The sequence below is a fragment of the Trichoplax adhaerens genome, genomic scaffold, assembly GCF_000150275.1.
Source record: "Trichoplax adhaerens TRIADscaffold_4 genomic scaffold, whole genome shotgun sequence".
Taxonomy (NCBI): domain Eukaryota; kingdom Metazoa; phylum Placozoa; class Uniplacotomia; order Trichoplacea; family Trichoplacidae; genus Trichoplax; species Trichoplax adhaerens.
In genome coordinates, this window is record NW_002060946.1 from 6,311,606 (window position 1) to 6,338,077 (window position 26,472).

General features: G+C 31.1%; 1 protein-coding gene across 1 annotated transcript; it reads right to left on the minus strand.

Annotated features, from left to right (window-relative positions):
- Positions 1 to 1,273: 1,273 nt before the first annotated feature.
- Positions 1,274 to 4,610, minus strand: TRIADDRAFT_50249 (uncharacterized protein; the record flags this gene model as incomplete). The annotated part of the gene is made up of 10 exons (XM_002112128.1): positions 1,274 to 1,387; positions 1,469 to 1,524; positions 1,652 to 1,820; positions 1,928 to 2,004; positions 2,075 to 2,332; positions 2,547 to 2,683; positions 2,713 to 2,754; positions 2,794 to 2,807; positions 2,975 to 3,256; positions 4,581 to 4,610. The coding sequence occupies 10 exons, from the start codon at positions 4,608 to 4,610 to the stop codon at positions 1,274 to 1,276; spliced, it is 1,179 nt and encodes a 392-aa protein (XP_002112164.1).
- Positions 4,611 to 26,472: the final 21,862 nt, after the last annotated feature.

Below are 26,472 nucleotides of genomic sequence, written 5' to 3' on the forward strand. Positions count from 1 at the left end.
TATTCGTTAAATAACTCTTTATATTGTATAATACCTAACAAAAATGACGACTATTTAATAATGATAAATCATAACCTAGATAAAGTAGCCGGATTTTATCATTATTAGATAGCTAGTTTTGTTTAGAAATGATAGTAAAGGTTTTATTACTGCCTCATCACGGGGAGCACCTTCGCTAGCAGTCATGAATCGTTTAAATAATAGAGTTCTCCTTCAAAGTTTTGGCATAGTAATCAGTATTATAGCATAGCAGCGACTAATTTATTTAGATTTTTGGAGTAGATTTCATTTAGTACTCGTATAGGATCACATCGCAAACCCGATTCATTGATCCAGGTTATGTTTTATCATTGTTAGATAGTCGTAATTTTTGTTTACTATAATTATTATACTGTAACCAAAGTATATATTAGCTGATATTCAGTAGGTTTGGTATAAAAATTATAATAAAGTGGTGTTTTCCCTTATATTTAAATTGGTTTCGAAAGCGATTACTAGTTTTTAGTCAAGTTCTTCGCTACATACTGTAACACAAATAAGAATTGGTGGAAAAACGTGTGTCAAGAAACAAACGTTGGAGTATTAACAAGCATAGAAAATAAATCAACTAAGATTTAAGATAATACCTCTTGTGCACATAGATGCAACTGCACGCTTTAATCCTATTTCGTTATTAACAAGAACAGTTAATGTAGCCATCTTCAAGACTACTCTCAGAAATCATTGAAAAGAAATCATGATGCTTAATCAAATAAATTCAATTTCTTGGTCTGGCTGAACAGAATGAGTTACATAGCTCTTCTTATTATCCTTTTATATCAGTTGAATCATACCGTCTTAATTTTCGTTTGTCTTTATTGGTAATTTTACCCTTAGATTATATTTATTTTATATTAAGATTAATCTAAGTAGTTTATATGGCAACTGATTTCATAGAAATATGACAATAAATTCCCAAGAACATAATTCAATATTACCTTTGAACCTATAGTCGTTTCATTATGCAATGAATATGATATGAATTTGAAAAAAAGTTACTAGAGAAGGTTCGAGCTAGCAGTTGCATACATCAAGAATAATGATGTAGTTTATAATAATGAAAATACAAAGTGTTATAAATTTAAATATCATAAATACCCTAGACAGGTAATATGATGAAACTGTGGAAACCAATAATGAATCACATAAAGCAACTGATAACTGCGTAAAATATTTAAATCGTTAAAATACAAATTGTTAACTACAGTGTACTGATCGCATCCTATCGACTTGTCTATTTGTAAAACTCGTGCTCCATTTCGTCCTTCGTAACTGTTGTCCTATATCCTTTTTCAAAGTCTTTAGCAAGGATAACGTAACGATTTTCCCGAATTGCTTGCATAGCAGACTGTGACAACGAATAAGAATTACATAGCATTGTGAAACTGGTGTTGGCTGTGAACTTAAATTAATATACGTGTATACCTACCTCTTGGCAGATTGAATTTATATCGGCACCACTAATCTTGTCAGGTCTTGCTACATCTATTTGATGTTTTGGTTAAGTTCAATTTTATGCACTGGACATTATAAGATCGTATAGTAAGCTGATAAATCCACTACGAAATAAAACATAGAAGAAGTTAACCAAAAAATTATGTTAATAGGATACAATCTTCTAAGTCAATTTCATCCGATAAGTTCATTTTGTTAGTTATAGTTTGAAATATTAAACGTTTTTGTCGTCTATCCGGCATGGGGAATTCGATCTTTCTGTCAAGACGTCCTGGACGAAGTAAAGCAGGGTCCAGCGTATCGGCCCTGTTAGTGGCCATGATGACCTAATGTAATATGAAGACATCATCTCATATTAAGCGTTCATTATACAAGTGTTCAATGCATCTATATTGAATGACACTTTTGACTATCGAAATAAAAGTAAAAGTACCTTGATATTAATGTTTTGGTCAAAACCATCCATTTGGTTAAGCAATTCCAGCAAGATGCGTTGAACTTCTCTATCAGCTACGAAGAGATATTGACAGCTTACGTAAGTTTAACGCAATAGTATAAGGAAACTACCAAAATCGTCTACCTCCAGTTTGTGCATCGAAACGTTTGGTAGCTATGGCATCGATTTCATCAATAAAAACAATAGCTGGAGCATTTTCTTTAGCAAGCCTGAAAACATCTCGGACCATTCGAGGCCCTTCACCTAAATATTTTTGTACAAATTCTGATCCCACAACTCTTATAAAAGAAGCGGTAGTATGATGGGCTACAGCTTTGGCAAGCATAGTTTTACCGCAACCTGGCGGGCCATACATTAAAACACCACGGGGTGGATCTATACCTACAATTAGTATAATATTGCGATTATATTACACCGATTGACCAATTTATGAAATGCATCGTTTTTGAATAGGAATGCAATGCGTACATTCAATGGCGCATACGCAATATGTGAATGGTTCTGCTCTCATATATATATATGCTTATTTGCAGCTTAAGTCAAAATCTCTATGAAAATGTTCTCATTCTCAACAGCAAAATCATGACATGCTTACCTATTTGTTGATATAAGTCAAAGTGTGTTAAGGGCAGTTCGACGGCTTCTTTCATTTCTTGTTTTTGTATATCCATGCCGCCGATATCGGAATACAGTATGTTTGGCTTTTCCTCAGCAGATAATAACGCGATACTACTGTCCGATTCTGGAGGTAAAATATCCACTAAAGCATTTGAATGCTTATGCAATGCAACAGAGCATCCAGGCTTTAATAATTCACGATCGATGGTACTAAGAATTCTAACAAAATAATTGGAGCCTGCAATAAAAATAATTGTAATTCATTAGTATAGTATTGTTAGAATACAGGTAGGTCATTGATGAAATACTGTAAGAATGCATTCCAACAAGAAGTGGTCCAAGAAAAAATGGCACAATGATATCAACATCAACTCTGAGATGTAACATGCCTGTTGTCGATCCAACGATGCCATGGACTTGGTCAACAGCTTCTAGAAATTGACCGATGACAAGGGGTACTGAACGTATTCTTTTCACTTCCTCTTGAGCATGTAAATATTCACGTTTTAAATTTTTTTGTTCATATTTAATATACTCCTCTTGTACTTGCAGAAATTCTAATTGACGTTGCAGCTTTTTGTATAACGAGTAGAGATCATCTATTGAGATGCTATCACCGGATGGAGTTAGCAAGGATAAGAGTTTATCCTTTTGAGTTACTTGTTTTTCATCTTGATTAGTAGCATTCTACGTGTTCGAAAGGAATGAATTGAGTAAGTAAAGTTGTACAGGTTATCAAACATGACAATGAAATGTATTAGTGCTGTTATTTTTGATTCATCATTTGATAAGAATATGTACATGATAGGAAAAAGAATGTTAACAAAGTCATTGCAGTATACGTGAGTGAAACTGATGTGGATAAGCCTAATAGGTTGATGCAAATGACATGTAATTATTCATTCTTGACGTAAGCTACAGCACCGCTATACGCATATATTGCAGTATTAAGATTTTGTGGTAGTCACCTATGGTATGGTATCACTGGTGGATTATGATAACATTTAAAATAATATTTGTACAGTCACTGAAGACGTGTAAGTCGTTTATAACGATACTTGCTGAAGATTCCTCCTGTATTAACACTATCACAAGTGAAGCATTTGAGAAACTACCAATGCCAACTAGAAATATCCTATTGCCAATTTTGATTGCATACAACACAATCCATATGATATCGTTATCATTGCAGTACCATGTCTTAATCGGAATGATAACATTGACAAGAGGGTAAAAGACTTGACATGAAATCAACGTCCAAGTCTATTACAGTATCATTAGAGAGATTCGTACGTGTATCGGTACGCTACCAATTTTGAGCGCATTGCTCGATGTTCATGATTTACTGTAACGTGCTTGAAGTAAATTTGTTCGACTTGGATGATGTGGTGAATAGCCGTTTTTTGAGTACGGTTGCAATTTCAGTGTTTGAAGAGTCTTGTATAAAACTGTTATTTTATACCATCTAACAAGAGTATTTATGGCTGTAGACTCATTGAACCCATTTTATCAAGTAAAATAGAGAGTCAAATAGTTCTACGCTATTTGAAGAGTAACTTCACGTTGACCTTGTTCACAAACGACTACGGATAGAACTGTCGTTCACCCTTGCTGATGACTGATATACTATACTATAGAGCATTGTTGAGATTACGTTCAATTTTGAAAGAGACTTCCTTTGCCGTCAAGCAAGCCTAAGGTATGCATCACTAATACACTCTATCAAGCGTTGATGAACAATGTATATCGAATTGAACAGAATATCAATGTCTTTTCCAACCAGTCGAGACGATTGCCTATGCTAGACAGTGGGAACTTTTTGAAATTTTCTGGGTTGTAGACTACTGTGCGTGGACAATCAACCGTCCAATCTTCTTTCGTCTAATCCTGCTTCCCTTTCCATCCTTATTCTTATCTATCTATACCCTATCCAAACCGAACTCAACTCCAGCTAATGACTAGCAATGTACTTTCACATGATATTGAACAAGGTTACTATTCAGGAGTTTACCTTATTGACCACTATTCCGATTTCCTCCATTTTTTTTCTTTGCTTGTGCAGCGATGACTTGGCTGTTCAAAGTGACTGGTCAATTAGTCAGTCCTATCGGTACCGTACCGTTCCAGTCTAGTCCAGGCCGGGCTGTCGAGGCAGTTGTCGTCTTTTCTCTTGACTCGTGTCACAGTACAGTACTGTAGAGTACTGTACTGTACAACGAAAAGAAAAGGACTACAGTACAATGTACTGTAGTCGGCTGCCCGATCAGCTTTTCTTTTACAGTACAGACTGTACAGTACAGTACTTCTACAAGTTTGCAAGTCATGACAATCAATAGGGTAGTGGAAAAACCGCTACAGTCATAACGACGAGATGGAGAATGGACGATGAATCAATGAATAGTGTACAGTATACTCCGTAGTCATGATCAAAGATCGTGAACAAGGCGCCGATAGTGATCAGTGATACTGTATGCAAGGATGCACGACACTGGTAGACAGTGTTCATCTACAAAAGAAAATGCAAGCAGTCGGCAGCGAAATCACTATCCAAAATGATGTCACTGGTCAATGGCTACGGTAGCAGTCGTTGTACTGCACCGCCATTTAGATAGGACGTTCTTTCTCTACAGTATTTTCCAACGCTTTTGTGTTTTCGCTCGATACCACAGTACTGCACAGTAGGGCTCGTGACAGGATCTCGCTAATCAGCGGATCTGTCTACAGTACTGTACTGTAGTATTGTTACTATGGCTGCCGAATGAATTTCAGAGAGACAGAGAGAACTTGCCCATTGTAATGATGGCGTTCTACATACTAATACTGCACAGTACTGTGTCTGAAGAGAGAGTCCGCCGCGGTAACTATTTGCTTTACTTTGCGTTGAATGTTGGGCTCCTCGACGCTGCACACGTCAAGAAACCAAACTCCAAAAATTCGAAACTCTTATTGGTATTGACGCACTCGTGCGAGTCATCAACCTTTCCGAATTGGCGAAACTTGGAAAGTTTTTATACTTCCATAATAATTACTTCACTTATGGTTTTCTTGTACAGTGTACAGTCTACAGTACTGTAGCGTAATCATGGACAATGGGTCACTTTGTAACGAAAACCTTCAGAGTTTCGACCGGACTGCAGGACAGAGGAGCCTCATGGAATGTGTAGAGTATATGAACGGATAGTATAGAAATTCAAGCGCACGCAAATCACTGGCTGTCGTAGCCGTAGACTCCATCAACTTGACTATTTTATCCGTGCCCAATAAAATATCCAAACTTCTCCTTGACTCTAATTTGAACATCGATTTAATAATAATAAATAAATAAATAAAACTGCTACTAACTGCTGGTCTATCTTTTATTCAATGCGTTAGGGTATTCTATTTGGATAATTACTCCTGATAAGCTCATCGACTTGTATAATAAAGAGGTGAAAACCATCGAATTATTCAATCATTCAATATAGTATTTCTAACCACACCAACAAGGAATATGCAATCATTTATTTTAAAGACTCAGAGAGTTACTAACGCAAAGCAAATAAACCGATAGCTCTATCGCATAGAAGAATAAAAATAACGATCCCTTTTTTACTCGATAAATAATTGTTAAATAGGAGAGATTTAGTAACGCAAAGAAAACAAAGCGATCGCTCTATCGCATAGAAGAATAAAAATAACAACAATCCCTTTTTTAGTCGATAAATAATTGTTAAATAAGAGACAAGAGCAAGCTAGAGAGTAAAATAAAGTACTAGTAATGGTCTTGATAAACGTCAATCTTCAATCAATGATGTTACAAACTAATCTGATGTAGATAGCCTTCATTTCATATTACATAAGATTGCAGGAGAGGGCATACAGTAAAGCGCATGGCGTTAGTTCAATTTGGGTATGCATTCTATCACCATGAACGATTTCCTTATGACTACAAAAAATAAAATAAATACTTAACAGAGAATGACGTTCCATTCGGTCATTTCAATCTTTATGCATCGTAATGTGTTTGTGAGGCTGCGACTGAATCACAGTGAGGAGAAAAAAATAAGATATGCAGTAAAGTTCTATTTTGAATTTTAAAGGTCATGAGTTCTTGTTTAACTTGTACGCTCATGATATTAACTAATTATATAGAAGCATACAAATACAAGCTCTATAAAATATTTCTGCTGCTACTCAAATTAGATTGCAAATGCTGATAACTTTGTCATCGTATTCTATTTGCTCATCCTTCATTCAGTCAAGCTATTTAATTAATTTACAGTTAATGTATGAAACACATAATTAAATTAAATCCGGCTGTGCTCATAGTATATGCAATCTGATCTCCTTATAGTACCATAACTACGACATTCTACTTCAATTGAAAAAGAATAAATGACTACTTATAAAGTTAATTCAAATGTTAATTCATAATTGTTAAATACGTATACTTATTAGCAACATATCTATTGAACACGAATTTTGTTCAATAAAACCATATCATATGCTTGTCTTTATCGCTCAATTTTAGTTACTCGTATGCCCTACCTAGATTAACACCTATTTTTTTAAATTATCAATGACTTTATTTTTTGTTAGTAGATACATGTATCAGAATTGAACGCTGCAAGTTTATATCGTATAGCGATATCTTGACTATTTGTACCGATACCATAAATGAAGTATGAAACAGAATTTGTATCATTTGCTCATATCATTTAGTAATTTCGATACTAAAAATTATTTATTTGAGGGCATGCAATTGAGTTAAATTGCTATCACGGTACGAACTACCGTGAAGAAATAGCCATCTAAATTTGGTTAATATAATATAGTGATAATATATTACAACTAGTTACTTACAGTAGGAATTACTCTAATTATAAATGTGTTACAGTAAATTTAATGCTGTGCTGTAATGTGTACTGAAATGATTCAGTGAATGGACATATTGTAGTCCGACTGTGAAAAATTAGTTAGCAGATGTTCTCACCTAAGTATTATTATAAGATGACTCGTGAATGTTAGCTGCTGTAGAAGGGTATATAAGCCTGTCAGATAGTTGAATAAAGCAGTTCTCAATTGTCTAGTTGAGTTTAACGTAGAATCAAAGGCGTCTAAATTCTTGTGAGGTAGTTAAGGGATACTGAATCCCGGAGACTATAGTAATTTAGAGATTTGTTTTACGTTATCCTTATCACGAAGCTGGTTTGTGACAATTGCATGCTCATTTTTTGATGCGGAAGGAACTATAAAAAGTAGATACATCCGGTCAATACTGTAGCTCCAATGGATTTAATACAATATGAGAAAAATAAATTCCCTTCAAAGCAAGATGATTAGTGAAAAAAGATTCGAAGAAATAATAACAGGGGGTCATGAGAATTGAAATTGGGATTTGAAAATATTCTACTGAATAGATGGTTATTCTGATCATAATCACTATCAGGTGCCAGCTTATCAGACAGTGTTTGGGCAGATATAGAGGAATTAAAATATAAAAATGCATCATAATACAATTAAAAATTAGACTTCGTCACATTGGCAAATAGCATTGTCCGATAAAGTCTATAAGTCAGAGTTTGTGCATATAGAGATGCCAGTTATAGATATTTGGCTTTATAATCGTGTGAAACTGAATATTAATTGCTACATCATCGGTAAAATGCCCTCCTCTCCCCTTTTTTAAGAATTATAATTATGTGCAATATTAGATGAAGAAGCAACCAATTCAATAGATATCAATCATTATCACCATCGCAATATTTATCATTGTCAATAAATTAGACGCAATTCATCTTGCTTAACATGATCAATCTAAAATTCTGTCAGTCGTATCATATGAATGATATCGGTAGGTCATAATACCAAATTGCCATCATTAAAAAACTATCGTACATTCAATGTACTAAAATCCTAATTTACTCTACAAAAAAAATACTGGCTATTAATTTTATCTAAGCTACAAAAGTTGTAATTGAATTAGAAGTCAATTAAGATAACTTCTTGTTCGAAAAGGTACATCACCTAGCCATGGTGCTAAACTAATACACGTATAGATACACCTACACAATTAATAATATCTTCCCTATTATAATTATTAATCATCTAGGTTTATGGAAGATATTTGTGTTGATAGTGTTCGCTTAGATCTCATGATAAACAACAAATCTTACAGGCGTTGAAAAGAATTTATCTCTATAAATGCCCATCAATCTCTGAAAATAGCTTTATCGTATTAGCCTAGAAATCGAATTGATAAATGCCATTTATAACAAGATCTTTGATACAAATCAAGATGATAATCAGCCCTTAATAAGAAATAGAATAATATTCTAAAACAATCTTGCCCGTCATCCTCGAGCAGGTGCTACCAAGGATATATTATCATGAATACGATGATCTTACGTAAGCTTTCGATCTCTATTATAGTTGCTACTAATAAAGCATTAAAATAACAAGTCATATACTTAATTAAAATTTCGAAGATAAGGAAGCCATTAAACTTAGTAATTGCAGGATATCTAGAGTAATCGTATTACATGATAAAATTTACAAATGAAAAAAATAAGAATCAAGCTAAATAAAGTATAAAATTAACAACCGACTTCTTGGGAAGAGGTTAATTTTGATGAAAGATAAGAGATGGATAATAGTAATTAAAATGTAATCGCGAAAAGCATAATAAAGGTACGACTGTGATTGCATCATCAGTAGGTTATAATTAAGACTCTATAGTAAAACATTAATGATAACATCTGCTTTGATAATTAATAAAAGAGTTATGAAACATTATTTACTTTATCCAACTTTTATAAAAGTGAAACGTACATGAGTTGTTACTTATTTATTACGTTCATTATTTATAAAGCCTTTATAATCTTTAATTTGTGCTAATACTTATCACCATCTTCAAATTGACAACAAAACGCAATTTAAAATTTGATTTAGATTAAAACATCTTCTGTGTGCTAATCAAAAATAAAAATGAATCTATATTTTTTTATAATTGCTGATAACGTAGGATATCTCTTACTGACTATCTAGTTAAAAAAGGGAGATATTCTATTGATAAAAATGCGATACGCTATTTATTCTAAGGTTTAACAATAACAAAGTTAAGAAACAATCCTTTTTCTTTCAATATATATAAAAGGGGCCATTTCTTTGGATATCATTGACCATAGCAATATTTCTGCTACCATTTTAATTGAAACAAGAACAGCAATAAATCAATAAAATAATACAAAGTCGATTAAATGAATCTATAATCGAAAATTAGCAAAATTCATGATAATAATATCAGCTATGTATTTATTATAGTAATATTAAATTAGGGAATCTTATAAGGTTAAAATAAGATTAAGTAGGGACCGAAGATTGAAACAAATTATATTTAATACCATTTCAATATTAAATTTTCACTCTACCAGATTCAGAGCTGACAATAGTATAAACGATGCCCTAGGATATTTTCAAATTGAGTTATACTTACATTCTAGTTAATTAAATGTTTAAGTAACGTTCAGCTTCTTTTTATCAATGCCAATGCTTTTTTTAATAATTTGAATGTCTATCTATAATTAATTTAGCCTATAAAATTATAATAAATGAAAGATTTAATGTATCTGTAGCAGCAACGGTAGAAAGTCGAAGTAAGTAAAACTCATATTATAGTCATTGAGAATGCAAATGGCAAAGGCTAGATGAATGAGGTTGAATCAGCGAAAAAAATTGATATTAAATACGTCGAATTAGACGATAGAAACCAAAATATTGTAATAGAAGAGATTGTGCATCGACTATATTGTTGGTGATCTAGCTTTCAATTGAGTCTAAGTGAATGGTACACGCTTGATTTGTATAGTTATTACTGACGGAATGAGAAACTGCAAGCTGATTAAAGTAGATAATAATGTCTTAAAAATCTATAAACGAAATTTTTTTAATAGAAAATAGATCGGCATTTGCTAATCGTGTAATGTGTATGTTAGGATATGTGATGTTGATCACACAATTCGGTAGGATGATCATTTTAATGTCGTCATTTTCCTATTAACTTTAAATACAATTATTATGTGCAATCAATTCACGAATTTGTTGATAGATAAAAAAAAAAGTTATAAAATGGAGATAATTACAATGATAATTTAATTACTTTGTTATTTTAGCGTTAATATCACTTATTGAAAATGTATCATCCATGGAGGATGCTGAGAAAGGATGATAAGCTGGGTGACTTTTAGCAATAATGTGTCGAATGAATCATCATCTAGGAGGTATGTAAAAGGAAATTATAGTTACTTATCAATAGGCAGTAAAAATAATATAGTCATGTCATGGAATATTATTTTTTCAATATGGAAAATTGATTATAAAGTACAATAACCTACGACAGGTGCATTAATTTTAAACTTTTATTTCGCTTTTGTTGATATTGTAAAATAGGAAATAACTAAGGCTAATTCAGTTCCTTCTGGCAGTATCTATTATTCTAAATTAATATTTTAATTATGTCATGATTCCATAAATTCCTAGTTGGTATTAAAATCAATAGGATAAATTGTCTTTTGACTAGACTTACACAAAGAATTAGATCCTATCAACGCACATCGACGATATTAAAGCGTATTATTATTTTACTCTTGAAGACTATTATTATTACTGTCAACGAGCGATATCTTGATTACTGATTAAGCGAAACTGATTTAATTTAATATATAAAATTATTCATACCTCTATGATAGGAGCAATAAATAATATGCCAACCAGTCAGTCAATCAATTCATTAAAAGAATTTTGAATAGTGGGTTAAGCTGAATTAAATTCAATAATATTACAATCAATAGCATGGATGTATTTTATTGGATGTTAGCAACTGTTCACATAATGGTTATCAAAGGCTGAACAATATCGTATATTGTGATGCTGACTACTTTATGTTTAATAGCAACCAAAATTAGTAAGATTGCCCTTTACTTGTAAGTCTATTAAAACTTTCTTTTCGATGTTTGCGCACACTATACTCTTCAAGATGAACATAATTTACTAGAGCAGTAGAGAAATTAATTTGAATTACCCTTTGTCAGTCGTATCAAAACCATTAATTTTCCTACACGGATATGATAATATGATAGGGGTAAGGAAGATGTTCTCATAGAATTTCTATTTGTCAAGACAGCATTATGTTTCTGCAGTATCAAGTTTATAGTAATTCTTAATCTTTCCTTGTTGATCATTTGATCAATATATTTATCTTTTAATTTTTGCCTGTATTTCAAAGGCATAATTTTTCAATCGCCTATTTACTGAAATTATTTAAAATCCACAATTCAATAGATAATCTATAGTAATATGATGGTCAATCGCGGTATAAATGGGTCGCTATTAATTCATTCGATTGATAGAGACTACAGTTTTAATTCATTGATTTGTGTTGTTCTTTCTTATTAAATTTCTTAAGGATAACTTGATATTGATTCTCTCATTATGCATGATTGAAATGTTATTCATAGGCTTGATTGCCTATACAATTTAGCAGCAATAATAATAGGATGACTCGAGAAGAAAAAAAATTGTAGAAAGAAGGAAGAAATAGATCAAGGAAAATAAACTGAACTGTAAATTATAAATAATATATTAAAATTCAATAACTCAAACTAGTGCTCCATTGAATCGATCTTGTTTCTCATCAAATCATTGATTGGTTAGTTCAATCAATTTTGTAATGGACGATGATATTAATCAAATGGGTTCATTGTATACTGTCCTCGATTTGAGCTACTCTATCTATTAAAATATTATCTATGCGATATGATGTTTTTTCCTTAGTATTATTGTCTTAAAAAGATCTTATCGACGTCAATTTCATGTTAAGAATACTATGATAATAGAGGGCACATCTTTTATATGCTGACGGCAATCCAAACATCATCGATGCTATCCATTAATTTAATCATGTTTTTTAGATTGGAACAAGATACTCTTCAGTCATAGTCACTTTGAAGTAATGATGACAAAAGCAACTCATGCCCTCTTAGGGTACAATAGATTCTCCATTTTAGACAAGTTTCTAACTATTTTTTTAAATTCATCTATTGATCCATCTAGGATGGATTCAAATTATATTGTCTTCAATTCAACTGTTCTTCAAGACGTAACTTATTGTCTAATTCTCCAAATCATTGGCTGCTTGGTGTCGCTCTTTTGACTTAATATTTGTATACCACATGGTTTAAGGTACAAAACAAGGACAAAAAATAAATTTAATCTCTCCACCCCTTTCCATCGTTACTATTTTCAATTGCGTTAATCATTTTATTAAATAGTGTCCTGTAACTTATGACAACTACTTTTCTCCAACCTACTAATACCGTCGGATAGGTATTGATTTAGTTATTTGAATTTCATTCCAAATTAGTTGAGCTCTTCCTTTACTTATAATATCCTATGACTGGATAATTTTCAAACATTTCCTACTTCTACTATCTCTCCTACAATTACTATATTGAACGATACGTAAGTAAAAAATTTTGCTATCATGTTTGTTATTTTTTTTAAGAAAATGATGTATTGGATTCTCATCTAATTTATTACGGCTTTAAAACGTGGCTGTTCAAGTCTATTTTGTCCTTGATAATTATCTTGTTATTAAAAGCTAGGGCGATCAAGCTCATACTTAACTGAAGCCAAAACATAAAAACTTTTTTGTAGCATAGACCTCCTTGAGAGGCAACGTTCTTTCAATGACATTAGTTATTCTAGTTCTGGTCTTTTACTTTAGGACCAATATCTTTTATTACAACTTTGATCATAATCGATAAAACAACCTTCTTCGGTTTAGTAGATATATTATAAAATTTGCTATCTATGTAATTGCTATCTCTTTTTGTTTCAAAAATTTCTAACACGGCAGTGTTAATAACAAGAATCTTTGGACACGACTATTTATGTCTATTTCGTATGTTAGTTATTATTCTATCCTACTTGATAAATTCCCATATTTTCTGTTATAATTTTGTCACGCCATGACTACTGTCATTAAAGTAAAATGATGATGATGGGTGTTAGTGGCCATATTAATAACAAATTTGATGGGCATGAGAATAGTAATTATCTGGTATGGTATTCGTTGATGTAAAATAATTATCTAGTGAAATGATGGAGAGTTACTATGTGTTAAAATATTACAATGATGGAATTTTTTTCATCGACTGATTTTACGAAAACTCATATCAAAATGAATTTGTCAAATAATTTGTAAGATTGCTAGCTCGGGATAGACACTTTTTAATTGCATTTTGAAATAATTTTATGCAGTACCCCCAGTGTAAATAAGTTGCTTTAGACTCTGTCTATAGCATGTGCTTACTAATATATCTGTTAGGCCGTAACATATCTGTCAATAACCAACAAATTTCCATCCAAGCCTAGAACTCAACGAAATTTGAATCATTCTTGCCAATATTAGAATCTGTCTAAAACTTTTAAAACTATGGCGTATCTACAGCAGTGGATCGATAGAGTTTAAGTTTTCGTGCTTATAGACAATTATTTCTATTGATAGAACTAAAAAAGGGTTTTCATGTTAACAAGTTCGTCTATTTCTAAACCTCTTAGTTAGACATCTATCAATATTATTTTTAGTTTAATTCCAAATTCTTTGGTGTGAATTGTTGAATTATTACATGATTTTCATTAAGCTTATTCCTATTTATTAAGTCTACCGGCGTTTATTTCTAAATCCATTCCCTATGTGATTTTAAAATTACCTTCGGTAGTAGATACGGACAAAAAATGAAGCCATTGGTTAAATTGTTGTCGCCTAATTAAATATCCATCTAGACTATAGTACATATATTATCCCGTGCAGGGCTATCCTAGAATACTTTGTAATGATCATTTAATGATATCGTAATACGGATATTTGTTGACTAGAACGATGAAATAGATATAAAAATTAGGACTAAACTAAAATCTTTTCTGTATAACTCCCTGATGGATTCAGTCTTATTATGAAGGAGATTAAAAGTCTAAATGGTCAGACTATGGCACTCCATATTAAGAGACCTTAATTCCGAGGAAATCGCTATTTATCATAACCTCGGTTTTCACTTGGCGTATAACTTTAAATTTGTTATGAAGGAGAAAACTAAGTTGAAGACTGGTTGCATTTACATTTAAATTTTTTGCAATTGCGTTTCGTCCCATCACTCCTTGCCATCTTCGAGACAGCGGTATATAACTGCGGTGTATAGCTGCGGTGTATAACATCGTGATTCTTGATCCATATTCCTACTTAAGATTATGCATATAATTGTTCTTGTACTATTTTCACGATTCTTAAGTTTTTGATAATATCTCGGTTCAGTACTGTAGTATAAACAATTATTTCAGATTAATATCGATATCGGTAATTTTTAGAAGCCAATCTATGATTGCTTATAAATCATTTTCCAAAATTCTCTTTGTCTTAATAATGGTTCTTGATATCCTCCATTTCTCATAGTGAAACTGTTAAAGGAAGGAAGGTAGACATTTTCCATATAAATTTGGATAACAGAAATTGAAATAGATTTCCAATCATGCATTAAATTCTCATCTGATGTACAATCTTAAGCTTAAGCACAACAGCACTTCACTTCGTGTAATTAGAGGAATCGTTGATATTTTAAGGAGCTAGTACGCTTATGGTAGTTCTTAATTAAATTAGAGTTTAATCTAGTGCCAAAGTAAAAGGTACCCGGGTACAGCACCACGATAAATTACAGACTTTCTTAAAAGAAATTTATCGGCAAGCATAGAGAGACTCTGGCTCTGTCTACCATTTATGAAGGATTATTTTACATATTGGACTGGCATGAAAGGTAGAAAATAATCCAACAAAATCAAAAATTATCTACTTTATTTGATTTTACTTGAGACTAAGTCCTATATAAGTATGATCTAGTAAAAAACTTGAAATGGGGGCAATAAATCATCTAATTTCGTTGACAATCAAATTGTTCATACGTTAATAAATTATGAAATATTATCTAAGATTTTTTCCCTCTAGATCATTAACTATTTGAAAAATAGAATAAATTCTATATTACTTTATTCAAGTTAGAGTAATATAAATCGCTTTTAATAAGCCGTGTTATTTAACTGCGATAGATTAAAAGACGGAGACGTTATGACTCTGCCATATGGTTATATAACATATATATATATAACATAACATAACAAATATACTACATGATACCAACTTTCAGAATTTTTAAAAATTTTCTGTTAAAGAAATTGCTTCATATCCTAAAGCGTGATTTTAGGAATTGACTTAAATTTTAGTATTATGATAGTATTTGACCTTTCTTTATCTACTTTATTTAATAAATAATCCTATTCCTAAAAGCAGCTGCCTTGTTTTAGATTGAAGTTCTAATCTGGCTACAATTTTCTAACACCATAGAAATTGCTTTTGATTGGAGATTTAATGTCCCTGACATTGTTATAAAATTTATTTCAATAGTCAGGCAGTAATACACTTTGTTTAACCATCTATAATGGCTAAATAGTGTCTAATTCACCATGGGCAATATTCCCCCTTCTGTCGTGAAAAGTACACGAATTAATCGAGTCATCGCTGTGTTGAAAGAGTAACGTAGCCCATTTAGTTTGTTGAGTAAAAATGAGATCAACTCTAAGGAAACACTATCCCATACTTACAGTTTGTTGAGTTATTCCTGTTTGTAATTAATATATCCTGATATTAAAGTCAGATAATCCAGTTTTTACCTCATAAAGAAAACTTTCTCATTTCGAATATATTAATTCCGCGATGGCTCTGAATGATGATGACTTATTTATGTTTAGTGTATTTGATATTGCACCATAGTAACACTCCGATTGTAATCGCTGATAAAATCATTTCTGGCCCGCGCTCTTTGATACTAATTTGACAAGGAGAACAAGCCTGCTATTAATTTGCTAGTAATTTGTTGGTTATATCTTAATCCAAACTTTACTGACAATTACCAATACTATCATAGACAGAGCATGAATTAAAATGAAAGTTTATTCTAATTAATAAGGTGACAACAAACGGAATTGAATTGATTTTATAATAGTACTTGATTGTGAAATATAGCAATTAGAATTGGTATTAGGGATATTGTAAGAACTGCGATCGGATCCATGAAAATTGACTCAGCGTACCTCTATAACAGTATTTCACTATTTTTTGCTAATAATTATTTCAACAGCAACGAAGATGTCTATTGATAATTTACTCTATCTTGGACATGAACACGAGAATTTCAATTTAATGATTGTTACTTATTTTCTAATAAATCTAATATTCTAAATTTCAGTCAAATCATCAATACATTCTAAAAGATAGACGATCAAATGAGAAGTCTTATACAAATTTTCTAATCTATCATCTTGTTGATATTAATAGCGAAATATCCAATTTGATGACAATGTCTATCATAATAGTGAAAGGAAACTTCTAAATAGTCATGCCATGGCCATCCTTAATGGCGGTGACAGTCATAATATCTTCAAATTGGACATACTTATAGAATATGCATCCTGATAGGTGCATATTCATTGATAGATGTCTGAAATAATTTATTTTCAAGTTCTCCTTTATGGCTTGCCTTCTGATATTTCTATCAGTTTACAGTACACCGAGGCTGTATCTACGTTATTCTTCAACTAAATGAATTCAAGTCTAGAATGTCAAATCCGCAAGATGAATGACGATAGCGATTATAGTTTTTCTTTCTTTTCATTTTCATGTGCATAATCATGATTGCATGATATTTCTATTAGTTTACACTACGACTGTGTCTACATTATTCTTCTACTAAATGAATTCAAGTCCAGAACGCCAAATATGCATGATAAACAACGATATCGATTATTATTATTTTCTTTCTTTCCATTTATATGTGCATGATTATGATTGTATAGAATACTAGACAGTTACTTATCACGGGGCTGACTAATGCGATTTTCGTAGAGTAATTAGAATTTATTTTAGCGAGTATCTTGTTAGAATCTAAGCACAGATTTGGCTTTCTTGATGATTCTATCCCTCTTCTCGTACGATTATAAGCTTATTTATTTAGCAACAGCTAGATTTTTTGATTTAGTGATGAATAAAAGTGTCATCTATGGTAATTAAGAACGACAGAATATTTTTCTATTTCAGTTTAATTTGATGGATATAATTAACGGAATCTTCGATCGCTATTTAAATTAGATTGTTTCAAGAATTAACACTATATTGACTTCCTTCCACCCTCAAGTATAAAATAACGACAGGGATATCTCATTTTGGCATCCTTACTTTACTCTTTGAACTATGAACATCATTTAAAGCTTCTATATAAAATTTTGGCTTGTTGTGAGCATTATAATTTTATGAGCATAACTGTCGAGTAGATTTAAATTGTACACAGTAATCATTTCCATTACTAACGTAGACACGGTTTTGGTTTCATTAGATCTATTCCAGGGTGTAAGCAGTCTATTCCAATATAATCCAAATGATCAAGGAGTAGTTCATTCATTAATTATTGAAATAAATTTTAATTACAATTAGTTCAAATTATGTTATTTATCAAGTAGGCTCTCAATGCTATCATGCTATCCGACAGGATATCGATCATTGTTGAACTTGGTATAAAGAATAGGATGGAGACATCAATTGCTTCCAATGTTGCTTTGCCTATCAATTTAACATTCTGACAGAATGATTATAACATAAATTAAAATAGCTATCGGCTAATATTTTCAATTGAACAAGTAAATTGAACCTTATAAAATTATTACGTATCAATTTTATCCCGATTCGTTGGAAAATTTTACATATTTTTCAGTTATTTTATTCTCATGATATGATTAGAATAGAATCTTTATACAGCTACGAGATATCTAGATTGAATTTGACGTCTAAGTTTGCCCTTGAAGTCTATTGTGGCTATATCGCTATTTCCAATAATTAGAAAATTCATGACTGAATTATATCATTCAATGCCTCCCACACTGAATTTCTCTGAAATGCAGTCAGCGGCTAGGAAGGCACCCTACTGCATATCCTGCTACAATCTTATCGATTTTGCGATCAATCACATTTTTAAGGGGTAAAGATAAAACCTTGATGGAACAATGAGGTAGTAATTAATAGTCGCTGGCGAGATCGTAATGAATACTGATAATTTGAGAGATATTTATTTTTACAACATGATGGTATTCTACGTCAATACCAAGCTGGGAATTATCGATTCCGGAAAATAGATAAAGATTCAGCTTGAAAATTAAGATATTTCATTTACGGTAAATTGAAGTGTAGCCGCAAGCATTTCTATTGAGTAATAATTTCCTATTTGACTTTATTCCTGACTTGAAATCTTGATATAATTTCTACTATGTCAACATTAATTGCATAGGACACAATAATAATGACTACCAGCAGATGCAAGATAATATATAATTCAATTTTTTGCATATTTACAAATTGAAGAAAGGAGTATTCATTTCATCATCAATCTTTATGTGTCGTAATTTGATGTAATAAGAAAGTTGAACTATCATTCTCGACCCTTATGTCCTTCCTTAAGAATGAGATAATGAATACTAAAATTAAAACTCAATTACGATACTGGTACATAATATCTGAAATGGAAAGGACAACTTGATCAAGGAACACACTGAATCTATAGAAATCCATCGCTTTATTTGACATTCTAGCAAATGATCTGGATACCAGTTTTTATTATAGTGGAGATTTAACAGCTGTTAAATTAATTCCTAGTCTCGGTAAATTAATTAGCAATGAAGAATTTGCTAAATGATGTAGTTATATGTATATGTTACTACTTGTGCAATTTAATATTTTACAGCTTAAACTTTGAGCTTGTTTTTATATCAATGTCACAAAACAGCTTTGCAACAAGATAAGGTAATGTACGTAATGTACGATCAATAAGTCAATTCCTTGAACCACGTATCAAGGAATGATATCTGCACTATCAGAAACACTTTTGCTCTACTAGCAGACTACACAAAGACTTAGACGCCTCGTATTTTAAGTTAAACACTAAGTTTGAGAATTCTGTTTATTACACGATATACTGCATTTATATAATATTCCTCAATCGTTCATGAGTCATAGTTTATACAATTAACATTGGAATCATTTATTGAATTAGATTTTAATTTTAGCTTCTGCTCCCTTAATGCAGACAACAGTATTTACGAGCATAAACATATAATGACTAATACAGAATAGTCAGATTACGATATGTCCTATCACGGAACATTTCCATGATAATTTACAATCTACCATAAGCAAATTACAATCACAATGATTCGAACTGTAAGTAGATGATTTGCATTCCCTATGATAACTATTAATTTCAGTATGTGTATAAGTGTCTCTGTCATAAAAAGTCAATGCTATATTAAAACACAGTATATCCAAATTAGAAGTTAACAAAATAAGGATAGGCTAACAGAATTATCCTAACATAGATATTTCTACTCTAATACAGTATATAATACTGTCACAATCAAACAATATTTGACTTGTATTTTTAACCGCAATTTGATATTAGAATCATTTAGTACGTACAGTAGAAAATTTGAACATTTTTAAGATTAGCTTAACTATTCTAAATAGCTTTTTTAGCTTCCTTTAAACCTATATTTCATACAAATTCCATTTATTTAAACATTCATTTTTTGATGCAATATATATCTAATATTACAGGTATATAGGGATAGGATATAATTGTTTGATTTTTCAACCTTTATGGTGTACTGATTGCAAACAATGCTATTTAATTGATTGTTTCTCCTATAAGTTTGATCATATTTATATTTTCTGACAAAGAAATAGATTAAAATTGATTATAATAATGCAGTTTTTAACTGAGAGCTACATCTATAGTGTTGTAATTTTGATGAAGACTGATTATTATCATAGCAATTAGACTTCGCAATTGACTGTTTGCGTAGATAAAGTTTCATATTGGGCGAGTACATGGGATTTAACAATAGCTTAGGTATCGCAATTCCATCAAATATTAATTTTTCATATTACCTCATGAATAACCTTGTAGTCATAGCAACGACATATTTAATAAAATTTGATAGAATATTTGTCGTGGTTGAAGAGAGTTCCAAGTTCAAAATTTCAATCTCATACGTAATTTTATTTCAGAACATATAATATACACATATAATACCGAAGTTGCTGATCTACGCGTATATAATAGTAAAATTATGCGGGGTATTTTATATTAGTTTTTGCCCATATTTCGACGTTATCTTCTTACTGAAAGTATGCTTAGAATATTTTTGGTGAATTTTTAGATTGTAAGTTCATATCAAACCCTGTCTCATAATCCAAAATTTAAGATATTTTTGTGACTCCATTTGACATAAATAAAGTTACAGTTTGTTGATAAGGATCTAGCAGCTAATTTGTACTGATACTTAGCATTAATTGTCCTCATTTAAATATAAAGTAAAGATGTTCTCTATATGATGCACTGGATTAATACGTCATCAACATAATGATAAATTTTGCCAATCAATTTATCAATTTCAATTCATGTATACCAATTGATCAGTTTCAACTTATTCTACAAAATAATTGATTACATAATTTAATGAATAATTTTATTATTCGAGGAAAAATCTTTTTCAAACGCATTTCAATTGTTATTTTTTTAAAAGTATTTTTCTATACTATATTTGCTGAAATTAGGAGAATTAGCATTCCATGGGGACATCGACTATTTTAAATTGTTGATTAATTGTTTGCATTGATCGATTTGTCTTTTATTTAATCACGAGGATAAATTTGAAATCAATTGAATGATAATTTTTTCACTGCCTTCATGATTACCGACTTAATAGCAACACCCATTAAATTTTCATCGGTAAGAATAATTAAATCCAATCTATGGAATATTGACACCCAAGTATGAGAATCTATAGATAGAAAATATACTGCCTTTCTATCAAGTTAGTTTTAACCTGATTAATACGGTTGCTATGATAACGCAAAAATAAATGGTATGTCTTCTAGTTGCTATATTGAACGCCATTATAAATACCAAAATATCTAGTACAGTCTTAAATTCTGATAGAAAATCAATCCAGATCTACCACCGAAGTCCGCTAAGTAATTACAAGTGAATACGTCTGCTTTTGAAAATTTTATCCTGCAACTTTTCGGTGTTGACGTTTTTTACTTGCAATCTTTTATGGTAGGATAACTGATTTTAATTCAACAGCCGTTATAAATGATAGAAATTTCTTCACTGCTAATTCGATTATCTTTAGAGAGTAAGTACTAAGATTAATTTGCTAGAGACACCCCGATGATTGCTATCTTGTATCCATTATTCTGATTGACCATAATTAGAAGAGACCATTCTGTCTTAGAATTAAAAAATTTTCCTTGCTACCAGTAATCTGGTAGTCAGTCATCCACTTAATTTTGATGGGGTAGCTAGATTTCTTTTTTAATTCATTAGGTAGCAAATTGAATAACTTTGATAGTTCGCCATTTTATGTTGTCATAGCAATCGTAATCATGACGGCTAAGAGCTTTATCCAAAAGACTTTTCTTTCGTGGCGTGAAAATGTAGTTTCTTTTATCATAATTTCTATTCAACATTTTTTGCCGTTTTGCATTTTGCTACATTATAAGGCTACTGAAAATAGAGTCAGCTTTTAAATAAGAATTTACACATATGAATGCTTTGTGGTCGTATAAATTATCTACAACTTATCAAGTTGCGATCATAATGGGTCTGATATTACGATTCAAACTATCCAAGGTATGCACAGTTTTAAGGTACTAAATGTAATATTTTACTTTCCTGACTGGTTAATAGCTAAATTATTCGCCTAGCCGAATTTTAAATCGCGCAATGCTTTTCGTAGGAATTAAATTAATCATGGAATTGAAAAATTCGGTTTATTAAAGTCTATTTGGTTAATTTTTAGATTTGGTACTGTCAAACTATCTGCGAATTAGTAACATAAATTAGGATAGAGGAAAAGGTTTGATCAAGTTATCTATAATTAAATAGTACCGCCTTTCAAAGAATTTAATGATATTTCTATGATCTGGAAAGGAGTGAGTTTATTTTGATACTGGTACAGTAGCCAATTTCTAGATCTACAATTTCTTTTCGCAGTTTCATTTACCTTCGTTTTTTACATGAATAAGTAGAAATTATTAATCAACGATTATCAACTAAACGCAGTAAACTGTAAAAGTTTTCCATAATTTTATTCGTATGTTAAGAGTTCAGTTATGTCGTGGCCTTACATTGAGACTAAGTTAAAATCTTTGCAAATTCGTCTTATTTTACAAAATTAATGAAAAAGGAAATAGTCTTTAACTTAATGGAATCAGGAACTACTAAAAGAAAGAGGGAGCAATGATCTCATCATATGATGTTAAAAAAGCAATTTAATATTTTGAAAGATAAAGGATGGCCTAAAGAGTAATATTAGGACTATATAGAATTGCTCCACATTATAAACAAACTATTATCTAGCAAGTCTAGGCAAAGTTTTGGTTATTAGTTTATCCTGTGGTTAATAATCAAAAATATCTATCGACATAACTATTAATGGTAATAAATTCATTTAGGTGAAAATAATAGACAGATTATGGAGTAAAAGGAGACTAGACTAGAGCTTTCCCATTTATCCTCAATTATCTACTATCGCATTAGATTACTACCGTTATTATGACGTTCAATTTGCCATCGTAAAAGCGTCATAAAGGAAATTATTAGAGATTCTGAAGATAATACTTTTAACTGTGACATATGAGCATTGTCTATTTACCCAGAAATGACGAATAGGATTTTGTTTCCCTTGTTTGTTGCATGTTTTCTAAGAGATTACTATAGTGAGCACTGTACTAATGAACAAAGTTTTATCATAAGACTGCCAAATTATATTAAATTAAGTTGAAAATTTAAGGATTATATCGGAAAAACACTCAATCCACGGGAAATGACAATGCAAAGAACTGTTTTCCCTTCTTCTATAAAGCTAAGCTATTTTCTGTAATGATATTATTTTTACGTTTCATAGTTAGGATATTAATTTTTTGTAATATCAATTGACTTAATCGAAACTATTTCAAATTACTTCTAAAGTTTTGGCTACCTTATCTGTCTTGATAAATAATTATGGTGTTTCTGTTTCTGAAGCGTGATTAGGTGATATTTGACTACCATTTCTTTCTGACAGTAAAATAAACTTGCTTGTATGATTCTTTGAGAACTAATTAACAGTCAGTCGAAAATAACACGATAGTCTCAGTAATTTACAGTCCTTACTGGGACATTTTAATTTCTGGAACATATATCCTATGATATTATTAAAATTACATTGGATACCACTGAATATGCATAGTTTTCTATCCCATTACTTTTGATAGCGATATTTATTAAGCTATTTGCAAAATCTATTCCTGTTATCGTCGGATTTTTATTAAAAGTGGAATATTATGAAAATTAGTCATAGTCGAGGTGATGATTCTATTGGTAGTTTAGAATAATGGTAGCTACTGCTAATAAATTATAACGAATAGACGCTAACTATGATAATGATGAGAACGTCCCGCTTGATTCTAAATAACATGTGATGTTGTAATCATTAAATTTATCTTCGCATAAAGAATTTGTTTCTTGGTTGCTAAAAATAATCACGATGCATATAAATTAAAACTACGCATCTATGAACAGTCTCTTAGATTATTTTCCGAAAATCGGCTAATAGTAGCAACATTGCCGAATTAAATATAAATGTTATATTTATTACAGACTAATCTATTGTTACTGAAAATTGAACATTTTGCAAACAATCTCTAAAAAGAAATTACACGCCCTACTGGTTCTATTAGTCAGATTTTGGTAAGTTAAGGCTAAATGCATGGATCTAGCAAGTATGTAAAGGAAATATGAATTTTTTACAAAAAAATACGGGTTTTCAACAGAAGTTGACGAGACAGCCTAATTGAATTTAGCTAATGGTAGTTTTACTCTTTCTTGAGTTTGCTTACAAATATTAAAAAATTACAGGCATTTGTGTTCCTAATATAGACTTTTAATAGTATAGACGTTCCTAAATCCCATTAATGGAAATAAGATTTAAATAGGCCAATGCTATTGCTGACATTCTTAGTTTATTTGTATTTATTTATTAACATAAAATAAGACTACATCTTCTGAAAAATTAAACTCCAACATTGGCTCAGAGTGATCGTTACGCTAGCGTACAGTATGTAACTTTTCCTTAAATCTATCATTATTAGCTATTGTCTGAAACTGTTATCCTATATTTTGCTATATAGAGAATATCAAGTCTAGTAACGTTGTAATAGTGCTTTAAACTATTATTAGATGAGAATTATAAACGGATACGCCTGCTACATCTAATAAATATTTTAAGAAATTTCGATTCTTTAGTAAACTGTCGAGATTATCGTAAATAGTAGTTTTAAAGCAATTTACTTTTAATCGTGAATTTTAATGACATATTATAAAATGTTAAAGCAATCCTCTAATACTAGATAAGATGTTCTAGGTCTGACATATGAGTACGTAATAGGAATAAATATCTTCATAAGTAACAACAAAGATACAATTTTATCAACTACCTTACTAATCGTAGGATTGTGATACTGTCTATTTACTTTCTGCTATCAAATATAGCGATAGAAAAATAAATTTTTATTTGCTACGCTATATCCAGGTTAGAGTGTGCGATTTAATTAATTTACGTCGATAGATTGGGTTATCACACAATTCGATTTATCAATCATTGAATTTCGATACTACACTTTTATGTCCTACCATAGAACATAGCAACCGTAAAAAAAATTTTGTTTGCTAAACTATATCTAGGTTACAGTTTATGGTTTAATTAATTTATGTCGCTACATAGGGTAATCGCCCAGTTCGATCTATCAATATTTGAATTTCGATAAGTCCTGCTATCAAATATGGCGATAGAAAAATAATTTTGTTTGCTACGATACATCTAGGTTAGAGTATGCGGTTTAATTAATTTAGGTCGTTACATTAGGTTATCGTATAGTTCAATTTATCAAAATTTGAATTTCGATAAGTTCTGCTATCGAATATGGCAATAGAAAAAAATAATTTTATTTGCCACGATATATCTAGGCCAGAGTGTGCGACTTCGTTAATTTAGTTTGTTACATTAGCTTATCGTATAGTTCGATTTATCAATCATTGAATTTCCATTCTGAGCTTTTAAGTCCTGTGATCGAATGTAGCGATAGAAAAATAATTTTTGTTTGCTACGACATATCTAGGTTAGAGTGTGCGGTTTAATTAATTTAAGTCATAACACTAGGTTATCATACAGCTTGAAAGCTAACAAAAATTAAGAGTTGCACTATACTTATCCGGTATCAAGCAAAAAATTGTGAATTAGAAAGGTTAAAGACCAATCCTATTTAGGTATATATTTATAAATCTTAAGGGACACGGTATTTCTTTACTACCAGTAGACAGATAAAAACTTGCTTAAGTTAATCATTTATGATGACTTGATGATCAGTTTGCGTAGGGTTCAGTATTCTTATTGGAAAAGTTACGGAAACGTTATTAATATTATCATTATCATTATACCTAGAGGTACGCTGTATTAGGCTAACTCAGCTAAAATCTGTGACTATTCAGGTACGATAACAAATAGCTTGTAGGTGTAATAAATGAATGAAGAAGACAATTATTAATTAGTCATGAAGGATTAGTAATCAGTATTTCATCGGCTCAAGGTCGTATTTTCTACTCGTTCCCTTCTAAAAGGAACAACTAGTAATCAATAATAAGTGCGTTCTCATTATTAGCCTGTCGGACGAT